Source organism: Salmo salar, chromosome ssa12 (genome assembly GCF_905237065.1).
Source record: "Salmo salar chromosome ssa12, Ssal_v3.1, whole genome shotgun sequence".
Classification (NCBI taxonomy): Eukaryota; Metazoa; Chordata; class Actinopteri; order Salmoniformes; family Salmonidae; genus Salmo; species Salmo salar.
In genome coordinates this window covers 28443977-28457147 of record NC_059453.1, presented here as the reverse complement: position 1 = coordinate 28457147, position 13171 = coordinate 28443977, and the positions used below count along the sequence as shown (strand labels likewise).

Below are 13171 nucleotides of genomic sequence, written 5' to 3'. Positions count from 1 at the left end.
TTGGTCCAAAATAATCCATCGTTATATCCGAATAGCGGCGTTTTGTTCGATGCGTTCCAGACACTATCCGAAATGGTAAAGAAGTGTCGCGCGCATGGCGCAATTCGTGACAATAAAATTCTAAATATTCCATTACCGTACTTCGAAGCATGTCAACCGCTGTTTAAAATCAATTTTTATGCCATTTTTCTCGTAGAAAAGCGATAATATTCCGACACGGAATCTCCTTTTCGGCAAACAGAGGAAAAAATCACAAAGGCGGGGGCGGTCGGGTCATGCGCATAAGCCCAGAGTCCCTTGATCGGCCACTTGAGAAAGGCGATAATGTGTTTCAGCCTGGGGCTGGAATGACGACATTCTGTTTTTTCCCGGGCTCTGAGCGCCTATGGACGACGTGGGAAGTGTCACGTTAGAGCAGAGATCCTTAGTAAAAGATAGAGATGGAAAAGAAGTTCAAGAAATGGTCAGACAGGCCACTTCCTGTAAAGGAATCTCTCAGGTTTTGATCTGCCATTTGAGTTCTGTTATACTCACAGACACCATTCAAACAGTTTTAGAAACTTTAGGGTGTTTTCTATCCATATGTAATAAGTATATGCATATTCTAGTTACTGGGTAGGAGTGGTAACCAGATTAAATCGGGTATGTTTTTTATCCAGCCGTGTCAATACTGCCCCCTAGCCCTAACAGGTTAAAGTGGCATTGTTTAAAGTGACTAGTGATCCATTTATTAAAGTGGCCAGTGATTTGAGTCTCTATGTAGGCAGTAGCTTCTCTGAGTTAGTGATGGCTGTTTAGCAGTCTTATGGCCTTGAGATAGCTGTTTTTCAGTCTCTCGGTCCCAGCTTTGATGCACCTGTACTGACCTCGCTTTCTGGATGGTAGTGGGGTGAACAGGCAGTGGCTCGGGTGATTGTTGTCCTTGATTATCTTTCTGGCCTTCCTGTGACATCGGGTGCTGTAGGTGTCTTGGAGGGCAGGTTGTGTGCCCCCGATGATGCGTTGTGCAGACCGCATCACCATCTGGAGAGCCTTGCGGTTGAGGGTGGTGCAGTTGCTGTACCAGGCGGTGATACAGCCTGACAGGATGCTCTCGATTGTGCGCCTGTAAAAGTTTGTGAGTGTTTTAGGTGACATGCCAAATTTCTTCAGCCTCCTGAGGTTGAAGAGGCGCTGTTGCGCCTTCTTCACCACACTGTCTGTGTGGGTGGACCATTTCAGTTTGTCTGTGATGTGTACTCCGAGGAACTTAAAACTTTCCACCTTCTCCGCTACTGTCCCTTCGATGTGGATAGGGGGGTGCTCCCTCTGCTGTTTTCTGAAGACCACGATCATCTCATTTGTTTTGTTGATGTTGAGCAGCTCCTAACAATGCAGTAAACAAATACACAAATAATCAACAAAACATTCATTACATTGCACAATGTATGTGAATAATCCTCAAATCAAAAATGTGGAAATTAAATAATTTGGGTCATTGACATCCATGAAAAGCTGATAACGTTTAGCCTAGAGACAAGTGTTACTCCTTTGGTGAATACAGGAAAATACACACCCCCTATGAAGGAAAAGATGCACCCCTGTCTTGAATGATTGACTACGGTACCTCACAGGAGACAATCTAATAATGCATCACAATCCTTTCCATCCACCTTTCCACTGCTCATCATGACTCTCCCAGATTGGATGGAAACTCTTTAAACCTAATAAGGCGTGTATTCCCAGACATAATCAGGTTATTGATGTTTTCAGGGGTGAAGCCTATCTAACATAGAAGTGCTCCTTTGTGGTAGAGATACAGATTGGACAGAAGGCTGTCTTCAGGGCTACGATGCTGTTCTGCTCCTGATGAGTCATTGCTGGTGTGAGCAGCTCTCTCTCTCTTATGCTATATTGGTCATGGTCTTTTATAGTCCAATCTGAGAACTCGGCACATGGCACTTAGGCAATGAAACTTGATATGGGATATCTGGTCAGTTATGTTCCCACCTTTCCCTCTATAAACTAGCTCACTGCTAGTAGATACGATGGGTTATGTACAGTCCCAAACTGTGCTTCTGGGCCCTTACTTTGGGCCAGCCCCATGCTCTGCCTCTTACTGTGGGTCAGCCCCATGCTCTGCCTCTTACTGTGGGTCAGCGCCATGCTCTGCCTCTTGCTGTGGGTCACCCCTATGCCCCTTACTGTGGGTCAGCCCCATGCTCTGCCTCTTACTGTGGATCAGCCCCTTGCTCTGCCTCGGTGACAAGAGCCCAGCCCTCGTCAGACTCACGGCCAGAACTGACCACAAAGGTCTATCTGGCGTCAGTGGTCTACCTCCGGAGCCCGGAGGAAGGGACTCACAGCAGAAAGGAAGGGAGCTGATGGCCTTTGTCTTATCTGTGGTACTCCAGCTCTGCCAGGCATGTGACACAGCTGAGAGGCCTGAGGAGGCGCTGATGCTGGCAGCCGAACCACAGTTAGTTCCCATGACCTCACACCTCACCACCCCCCTTACGCTCCTCTCTACTGCCACTCTCTGGTGCTAACCTGGCCGGCAGCCACAAACTTGGGTTCATTTGGAGCCCACTGCTTCCGGGGACTGATCGGATGCCTCCCATTGTGGCAGACAGTTTGGTCTGGTGGCAGACAGTTTGGTCTGGTGGCAGACAGTGCTTTATGTGGTGTTTACGAGTGCGAGGAATGAAGTCTTAGAAACATTATCTGGTGGCAATTACTTGGACTACTAGCAATCATTCTTTACACGCTAAATTTATTATAACTTTGTAACTCTGTAATATGATCATAACGATCAATACTTTGTATTTATGTACCGTTTTTCTAAATGTTTTTTTCTTTTCTTTTTTGAGTGGCAGCCCACAGGTAAATACGATATGAACTGAATATTAAATTATACGAATTTGTATATTGCACCTGTACCCCCCCCATGAAAAACTTACAAAATAAATAAAAATGTGGTTACAAAAAATCACAAATATTTCCATCCCAGTGCCTATTAACTGGAGTACAAGGCAACGTTGACAGATGTTAAGTTATGTACAGTAGCATCAACCACCACTGTGTAGAGCTGTTCTGACTCTCCAGTAACTCTAATCTGAAGAAGTTACGCAACCCGATGTCAAATTTGGTTACTATTAATCAAATCCACTCGAGTTAAGAAAATTAAATCACTGGAACACTTGTTTGACAAAAAGCAACTTGTCTGTTAACCCAGCTGTGCCCTTAAACCAGCTGTGCCCTGGACACCATATGTGAATTGATTGCCCCCCATCTATCTTCAGAGCTCCTGCTGTTAGGTGACCTAAACTGGGACATGCTTAACACCCCGGCCATCCTACAATCTAAGCTTGATGCCCTCAATCTCACACAAATTATCAATGAACCTACCAGGTACAACCCCAAATCCGTAAACACAGGCACCCTCATAGATATCATCCTAACCAACCTGCCCTCCAAATACACCTCTGCTGTCTTCAAACAGGATCTCAGCGATCACTGTCTCATTGCTTGCGTCCGTAGTGGGTCTGTGATCAAATGACCACCCCTCATCACTGTCAAACACTCCCTAAAACACTTCAGTAAGCAGGCCTTCCTAAACGTCCTGGCCCGGGTATCCTGGAAGGATATTGACCTCATTCCGTCAGTAGAAGATGCCTGGTTATTCTTTAAAAGTGCTTTACTCACCATCTTAAATAAGCATGCCACGTTCAAAAAATGTAGAACCAGGAATAGATGTAGCCCGTGGTTCACTCCAGACCTGACTGCCCTTGACCAGCACAAAACATCCTGTGGTGTATGGCATTAGCATCAAATAGCCCCCACGATATGGAACTTTTCAGGGAAGTTAGGAACCAATATACACAGGCAGTTAGGAAAGCAAAGGCTAGCTTTTTCAAACAGAAATTTGCATCCTGCAGCACAAACTCCAAAAGTTCTGGGACACTGTAAAGTCCATGGAGAATAAGAGCACTGCACTGAGGCTAGGAAACACTGTCACCACCGATAAATCCACAATAATTGAGAATTTCAAGAAGCATTTTTCTATAGTTGACCATGCTTTCCTCCTGGCCACCCCTACCCCGGTCAACACCCCTGCACCCCCCACAGCAACTTGCCCAAGCCTCCCCCATTTCTCCTTCACCCAAATCCAGACAGCTGATATTCTGAAAGAGCTGCAATATCTGGACCCCTACAAATCAGCCGGGCTAGACAATCTGTACCCTCTCTTTCTAAAACTATCAGACGAAATTGTTGCAACCCCTATTACTAGCCTGTTCAACCTCTCTTTTGTGTCGTCTGAGATCCCCAAAGATTGGAAAGCTGCCGCGGTCATCCCCCTCTTCAAAGGGGAGACACTCGAGACCCAAACTGCTATAGACCAATATCTATCCTACCCTGCCTTTTTAAGGTCTTCGAAAGCCAAGTTAACAAACAGATCACCGACCATTTCGAATCCCACCGTACCTTCTCCGCCATGCAATCTGGTTTCCGAGCTGGTCATGGGTGCACCTCAGCCACGCTCAAGGTCCTAAACGATATCATAACCCCCATCGATAAGAGACAATACTGTGCAGCTGTATGCATCGACCTGGCCAAGGCTTTTGACATTCTTATCGGCAGACTCAACAGCCTTGGTTTCTCAAATGACTGCCTTGCCTGGTTCACCAACTACTTCTCAGACAGAGTTCAGTGTGGCAAATCGGAGGGCCTGTTGTCCGGACCTCTGGCTGTCTCTATGGGGGTACCACAGGGTTCAATTTTTGGGCCGACTCTTTTCTCTGTATGCATCAATGATGTCGCTCTTGCTGCTGGTGATTCTCTGATCCACCTCTACGCAGATGACACCATTCTGTATACTTCTGGCCCTTCTTTGGACACTGTGTTAACTAACCTCCAGACGAGCTTCAATGCCGTACAACTCTCCTTTCGTGGCTTCCAACTGCTCTTAAATGCAATTAAAACTAAATGCATGCTCTTCAACCGATCGCTGCCTGCACCTGCCACCCATCCAGCATCACTACTCTGGACGATTCTGACTTAGAAAATGTGGACAACTACAAATACCTAAGAGTCTGGTTAGACTGTAAACTCTCCTTCCAGACTCACATTAAGCATCTCCAATCCAAAATTAAATCTAAAATCGGCTTCCTATTTCGCAACAAAGCATCATTCACTCATGCTGCCAAACATACCCTCGTAAAACTGACTATCCTGCCGATCCTTGACTTTGGCGATGTCATTTACAAAATAGCTTCCAACACTCTACTCAGTAAAATGGATGCAGTCTGTCACCAAAGCCTCATATACTACCCACCACTGCGACCTGTATGCTCTCGTTTGCTGACCCTCGCTTCAAATTCGTCGCCAAACCCACTGGCTCCAGGTCATCTACAAGTCTTTGCTATGTAAAGCCCCCCTTATCTCAGCTCATTGGTCATCATAGCAACACCCATCCGTAGCATGCGCTCCAGCAGGTATATTTCACTGGTCACCCCCAAAGCCAATTCCTCATTGGCCGCCTTTCCTTCCAGTTCTCTGCTGCCAATGACTGGAACGAATTGCAAAAATCACTGAAGCTGGAGACTCATATCTCCCTCACTAACTTTAACCTCTCTGGGATATGTGGAACGCCAACAGCCAGTGAAATTGTAAGGCGCCAAATTCAAACAACAGAAATCTCATAATTAAATATCCTCAAACATACAAGTATTATACACCATTTTAAAGATAAATTTCTTCATCAAAAAGGCTTTACGGCAAAAGTGCGATTATGTTAGGTCAGCGCCTAGCCACAGAAAACCATACAGCCATTTTCCAACCAAGGAGAGGTGTCACAAAAGACAGAAATAGCATTAAAATTAATCACTAACCGGATGGCACTCCCAGGACTCCATGTTAGATAATAAATGTGTGTTTTGTTCGATAAAGTTCATCTTTATGTCCAAAAACCTCATTTGAAATTGGCGCGTTATGTTCAGAAATGCATTGTCTCAAACAAACATCCGATGAAAGTGCAGAGAGCCTCATCAAATTACAGAAATACTCATCATAAACATTGATGAAAGATACAAGTGTTTAACATACGATTAAAGCTAAACTTCTCCTTAATGCAACCGCTGTGTCAGATTTCAAAAAGGCTTTACGGCGAAAGCACACCATGCGATTATGTTAGGTCAGCGCCTAGCCACAGAAAACCATACAGCCATTTTCCAACCAACGAGAGGTGTCACAAAAGTCAGAAATGGCATTAAAATTAATCACTTACCTTTGATGATCTTCATCTGATGGCACTCCCAGGTCTCCATGTTAGACAATAACTGTTCATTTTGTTCGATAAAGTTCATCTTTATGTCCAAATACCTCCTTTTTGTTCACGCGTTTAGTCCAGTAATCCAAATGCACAAGGTGCGCTCACAAAGTCCAGACGAAATGTCAAAAAAGTTCCATTATAGTTTGTAGAAACATGTCAAACGATGTATATAATCAATCTTTAGGATGATTTTAATCATAAATCTGCAATAATATTCCAACCGGACAATTCCTTTGTCTTTAGAAAGGAAAGGGAACGGAGCACGCGCTCACAGCCGCGCGCGATAAACAACTCAAGGCTTTCAGCCAGACCCCTGGTTCAAACAGCTCTTATTCGCTCCCCTTTCACAGTAGAAGCCTGAAACAACGTTCTAAAGACTGTTGACATCTAGTGGAAGCCTTAGGAAGTGCAATCTGACCCCATAGACACAGTGTATTGGATAGGCAATCACTTAAAAAAACTACAAACCTCAGATTTCCCACTTCCTGGTTGGATTTTTCTCAGGTTTTTGCCTGCCATATGAGTTCTGTTATACTCACAGACATTATTTTAACAGTTTTGGAAACTTTAGAGTGTTTTCTAATTCACAATGTCCCCCTATTATATGCATATTCTAGCTTCCTGGCCTGAGTTGCAGGCAGTTTACTCTGGGCACCTTATTCATCCAAGCTACTCAATACTGCCGCCAATTCCGAAAAAAAAGAACAGCTCTAGCAGTCAGAGCAGCTCACAGATCACTGCACCTGTACATAGCCCATCTGTAAATAGGCCATCCAACTTCCGCATCCCCATACTGTTATTTATTTTTTATTTTTTACTCCTTTGCACTCCAGTATCTCTACTTGCACATTCATCTTTTGCACATCTATCACTCCAGTGTTTAATTGCTAAATTGTAATTATTTTGCCACTATGGCCTATTTATTGCCTACCTCACTTATCTTACCTCATTTGCACACACTGTATATAGACATTTTCTCTATTGTGTTATTTACATTTACATTTTAGTCATTTAGCAGACGCTCTTATCCAGAGCGACTTACAGTAGTGAATGCATACATTTCATACAACTCATACATTTTTTTATTTTTTTTTCTCTGTGCTGGCCCCCCGTGGGAATCGAACCCACGACCCTGGTGTTGCAAACACCATGCTCTACCAACTGAGCTACAGGGAAGGCTGTGTTATTGACTGTATGTTTGTTTATTCCATGTGTAACTCTGTGTTGTTGTTTGTGTCGCACTGCTTTGCTTTATCTTGACCAGGTCGCAGTTGTAACCTGGTTAAATAAAGGTGAAATAAAAAAAATGTCATAAAAAACCCATTGTGGTGCCCCCGTTCACCTCAGCCTATTAGATGAGAAGGAGCTCAGTGATTGGCAAACTGTCCCAACCTCACTGTCACTTGAAATGGCTCCCTCCTGCTTCTTCCTGATCCTCTAGCCGTTAAACCAGAGCATCTCTCTCTCTTTCTCTCTCTTTCTCCTCTCTCTCTCCTCTCTTTCTTGCTGACTGTAAATCACATTGATGCTCTGCCTTCTTCCTAGAGAGCTGTGTTTCTGTCGTCAGCCAACCAGTTCAGTGATACAGGGCTCTAAAATAACAAGACTCTAAATACAGAGAAAGATGGCCTTTGGTTGCAGTATTACGCCTACCGTGGTCTAACTGAGTTCAATGAGTTCATATGTAAACTGTTTTCACATAGGCTACATGCACATGATGGACATAGCCGACATACAGTCTTTGGAAAAAAGGTGCTATTTAGAACACTTTTGGTTTCCATGTATAACCCTTTTCGCAGAAGGTTCTACCTGGAACCAAAAAGAGTTCTCCTATGGGGACAGCCGAAGAACCCTTTTGGAACTCTTTTTTCTAAGAGTGTAGCTTTCAGCAGTTTTACGCTCAGCTTCCCTCAATTCCCCAGCCTAATAGTGACAAGGTACACTATCAGCCCTTATCTCTGTAATGCAGAGGTTTGGCACTACAAAGCTTTCCTTTGAAAGAATCCTCGATTCCTCCTCCATTTTGTGTGCCTCAGAACACCTGTGAAATGTCTGGATCCTGAGGTTTTTGAAATGTTTAGTGAAATTACATTTCGTTCCTGGTGCAGACAATGACCTTCAACCTGTTTGAAGGGAGTATCTCATTTGATGGCAAACTCACCAAGCTCAGTAAAGTTGGCTATGTTCTGTAAAATGACTTTGGTGTACATCTGTCAGCCAGTGATACATTTGGTACAAGAACTCATTTCAGTTTGAAAGAGGGATTTTGGGGAATGGGCCATTGCCGATGAGTATGCTAAATGCTGACACTATAATTTCTATCTCCCCATTTCTCTTTCTCTCTCTCTCTCTCCCCCATTTCTCTCTCTCTCCCTCTTTCTCTTTCCCTTCCAGATCGAGAGGACCAATCAATTCTTTGCACGTGAGTAACCTCTGAGCCATGTCTGCTCAGCCCTTTTCTTCTCTCTTTCTGTGTTCTGTGTTGCATGGGTTGCTGGATTTACAGGAAAGTGTCTTCTCAGTTTGATTCCTTGCATCCAGCCTGCATAGTATAATACTACACGTCACTGGTTTGGACCAGATGGTTTAGAAAAGCGCCAGCTTAATTGCATAACATTCACGATTCAATTATCTTTGTTATGCGCGTCTCTTCCTCACTTAGTAGTCCCGAAAATGAAATGGGAAATTACCTGCTGCATTGCATTCCTGCAAAAGCTCGATTCAACTAAGAATGAAGCGCAGCCTATTGAAGCCGACATGAATGTACTTAGCACTGATTATAGGTCGAAAGAGGAATCAATTGAATTGAGCTAGAACAGAGCCAGGGGCCTCTAGCTATTTTAAAAGGAGCAACTTAGTGACACAGAACAGTGAGACAGACACTTATGGGAAAGAGACTTAGGCTTGGGGCAGGGAAGCTGGGAAATGTTTGGTGTTTCTGGCACACACACACACACACACACACACAAAACCCTTACCCGTTGGCTGTATTCCAGTCTAGCGCCCAATATCTACAGATGACAGGAATGCTGCCAAGAAAAATGTCAGCGTGGCATCTCATTGTAAGCCCCTGTGACAGGCCTACACCGATGATGTGTGAAAGAGTATACAGGGTAAAGTTTCTCCAATTGTGTGTGTTCTCTCCCTGCGCTGGTCTGAACCCGATCCACCATCACCCAAAATGTCCCTGGAGCCCCCAAGGCTACCAGCCACACGCAACACATGTTTTCCTAGCCTCTCACCATACATGACTAAGTCTGGGGGAGCATGGAAGAATTTGGATGGATGTCGGACGTGTGGCTTGAACACTATCATAAAATCTCACATCTGCTATTATGGATTTGTATGGTGACTGTGACACACACACACACACACACACACACACACACACACACACACACACACACACACACACACACACACACACACACACACACACACACACACACACACACACACACTGTAGGAGACGGTGGTCATAGCAATGTAAATGCTGCACAGAGATGCCATGTGATTATAAGTCAGTCCCTGAGAATATAGGCGAACCAACCTGAGGAATCTAACACGTCCAGTTCAATGCCAACCTCATGGACATTGATGCAATCACTCACTCACGGGTTGTGTCCTAAATAGCACCCTAATGCCTACATAGTGCACTACTTTTGACCAGAGCCCGTCATTTCAGACGCAGCCAGAAACACCCTCTTCTCCCGGTGGTTATTGAGCTCAACACTAAACACACAACTCATCAGCCATACAGCATATTCATAATACTAGACTAGACTACCATAGGACTTCACTACATGGCCAGGTAAGGGGACTCTGAAAGAAAGAAACTACACATGACTTTGTTATTGTAAATGATTTCACACTAAGTGAGTATTCCGGGGCCTTGTCATTTATTTGAAGATCATCATGTCATTAGTTTTATTTTGCAGATCATTTTGCTGAAATAGATATAACCTAGCGTTGCGCCAGAGATCTGGGAGAAAGTTCAATGTTAACCACCAGCGATTACATAGAATTGAGTACCTATTTTAAAACCACTGGTATGCATTGTGTGTTGATGTTACTGTACAGTAAGTGTCACTTGGGGATAGGATTCTTTCTGCATGGCTTGAAGAGCTTGCAAAAACATACTTCCTTGCTCTAAAGCTGTCATCGCTGTGGGTCCGTGAGTCCCACCCTCAACCACAGCCGATGAACTAAACTAGCTCAAATAAAATAAACAGCACATATAGATACACAAAAGCCCTGCTACACTGCCTCATCCGATAAACCTGGCAACTGTGGTTTATTTTCACATAATTTGTTGTTTAGCGGAGTTGCAGGGAGCAGAGCTTGGCTAGCTCTCTCACCCCCGGCTCAAGACTGTTTATGGAGTTTCCCAAGTGCCATAATCTCCTCACAAAAACATCTGCCAGTCAGAAAGACAGTTCTGACACACACAAACACACGTCATTTTTCCCCATCTACTAACCCAGGAATCTGTCTTGTATGTTTTCTGTCTTCTCAGAGGTGAATCTGGTGCTGGCAAGACAGAAAACACTAAAAAGGTCATCCAGTACCTTGCACATGTGGCTTCCTCCCATAAAGGAAAAAAAGACCACAACATTCCTGTAAGTGTAAGTTTCTGTCTTTTCTTTCTCTATATTGCCCCTGCCATGTTTATCTCCCTACCACACCTCTAGATCTCCCCCTAAGCCCTGTTCTGAAAGTCACAGTTACAGTATGTCTTTCTATTGAGGGGTAACTGATGAAAGAGGAGAGTTAACAACTTGTACGGCCCACAATGTCCCCCTAATACCAGGCCAGTCTGATCCACAAAGTCCCCTAATACAGGCCAGTCTGATCCACAAAGTCCCCTAGTACAGGGAAGTCTGATCCACAAAGTCCCCTAATACCAGGCCAGTCTGATCCACAAAGTCCCCTAATACTAGGCCAGTCTGATCCACAATGTCCTCCTAATACCAGGCCAGTCTGATCCACAATGTCCCCTAATACCAGGCCAGTCTGATCCACAAAGTCCTCTAATACAGGCCAGTCTGAGCCACAAAGTCCCCTAATACCAGGCCAGTCTGATCCACAATGTCCCCTAATACCAGGCCAGTCTGATCCACAAAGTCCCCTAATACTAGGCCAGTCTGATCCACAATGTCCTCCTAATACCAGGCCAGTGTGATCCACAATGTCCCCTAATACCAGGCCAGTCTGATCCACAATGTCCCCTAATACCAGGCCAGTTTGATCCACAAAGTCCCCTAATACCAGGCCAGTCTGATCCACAATGTCCCCCTAATACCAGGCCAGTCTGATCCACAAAGTCCCCTAATACCAGGCCAGTCTGATCCACAAAGTCTCCTAATACCAGGCCAGTCTGATCCACAAAGTCCCCTAATACCAGGCCAGTCTGATCCACAAAGTCCCCTAATACCAGGCCAGTCTGATCCACAATGTCCCCCTAATACCAGGATAATTTTATCCACAATGCCCCCCTAATACCAGGCCAGTCTGATCCACAAAGTCCCCTAATACCAGGCCAGTCTGATCCACAATGTCCCCTAATACCAGGCCAGTCTGATCCACAAAGTCCCCTAATACCAGGCCAGTCTGATCCACAATGTCCCCTAATACCAGGCCAGTCTGATCCACAATGTCCCCTAATACCAGGCCAGTTTGATCCACAAAGTCCCCTAATACCAGGCCAGTCTGATCCACAATGTCCCCCTAATACCAGGCCAGTCTGATCCACAAAGTCCCCTAATACCAGGCCAGTCTGATCCACAAAGTCCCCTAATACCAGGCCAGTCTGATCCACAATGTCCCCTAATACCAGGCCAGTCTGATCCACAATGTCCCCCTAATACCAGGATAATTTTATCCACAATGCCCCCCTAATACCAGGCCAGTCTGATCCACAAAGTCCCCTAATACCAGGCCAGTCTGATCCACAATGTCCCCTAATACCAGGCCAGTCTGATCCACAAAGTCCCCTAATACCAGGCCAGTCTGATCCACAAAGTCCCCTAATACCAGGCCAGTCTGATCCACAAAGTCCCCTAATACCAGGCCAGTCTGATCCACAAAGTCCCCTAATACCAGGCCAGTCTGATCCACAAAGTCCCCTAATACCAGGCCAGTCTGATCCACAATGTCCCCCTAATACCAGGATAATTTTATCCACAATGCCCCCCTAATACCAGGCCAGTTTGATCTACAATGTCCCCCTCATACCAGGATAATTTTATCCACAATGTCCCCCTAATACAAGGATAATTTTATCCACAATGTCTCCCTAATACCAGGCCAGTTTGATCTACAATGTCCCCCTAATACCAGGCCAGTCTAATTCACAATGTTCCCCTAATACCAGGACAGTCTAATTCACAATGTCCCTCTAATACCAGGCCAGTCTGATTCACAATGTCCCCCTAATACCAGGCCAGTCTGATCCACAATGTCTCCCTAATACCAGGCCAGTCTGATCCACAATGTCCCCCTAATACCAGGCCAGTCTGATTCACAATGTTCCCCTAATACCAGGCCAGTCTGATCCACAATGTCCGCCTATAACCAGGCCAGTCTGATCCACAATGTCCGCCTATAACCAGGCCAGTCTGATCCACAATGTCCGCCTATAACCAGGCCAGTCTGATCCACAATGTCCCCCTAATACCAGGCCAGTCTGATCCACAATGTCCGCCTAATACCAGGCCAGTCTGAGCCACAATGTCCCCCTAATACCAGGCCAGTCTGAGCCACGATGTCCCCCTAATACCAGGCCAGTTTGATCCACAATGTCCCCCTGATACCAGGACATTTTGATCCACAATGTCCCTCTAATACCAGGCCAGTCTGATT

At 45.1% G+C, this 13171-nt stretch overlaps 1 protein-coding gene across 12 annotated transcripts in view; it reads left to right on the top strand.

Moving 5' to 3' along the window:
- Positions 1-13171, top strand: part of LOC106564681 (myosin-10) — a 99409-nt gene that overhangs the window by 43323 nt on the left and 42915 nt on the right. For 6 of the 12 annotated variants that reach the window (XM_014130918.2, XM_014130916.2, XM_014130913.2 and 3 more), the window contains exons 4-5: positions 8705-8732; positions 10827-10929. In XM_014130918.2, the coding sequence (XP_013986393.1) occupies positions 8705-8732; positions 10827-10929 (131 nt within the window). Of the gene's footprint in view, positions 1-8704; positions 8733-10826; positions 10936-13171 lie in introns of all 12 variants that reach the window. The other 6 variants (XM_014130917.2, XM_014130915.2, XM_014130909.2 and 3 more) reach the window with 1 other exon arrangement.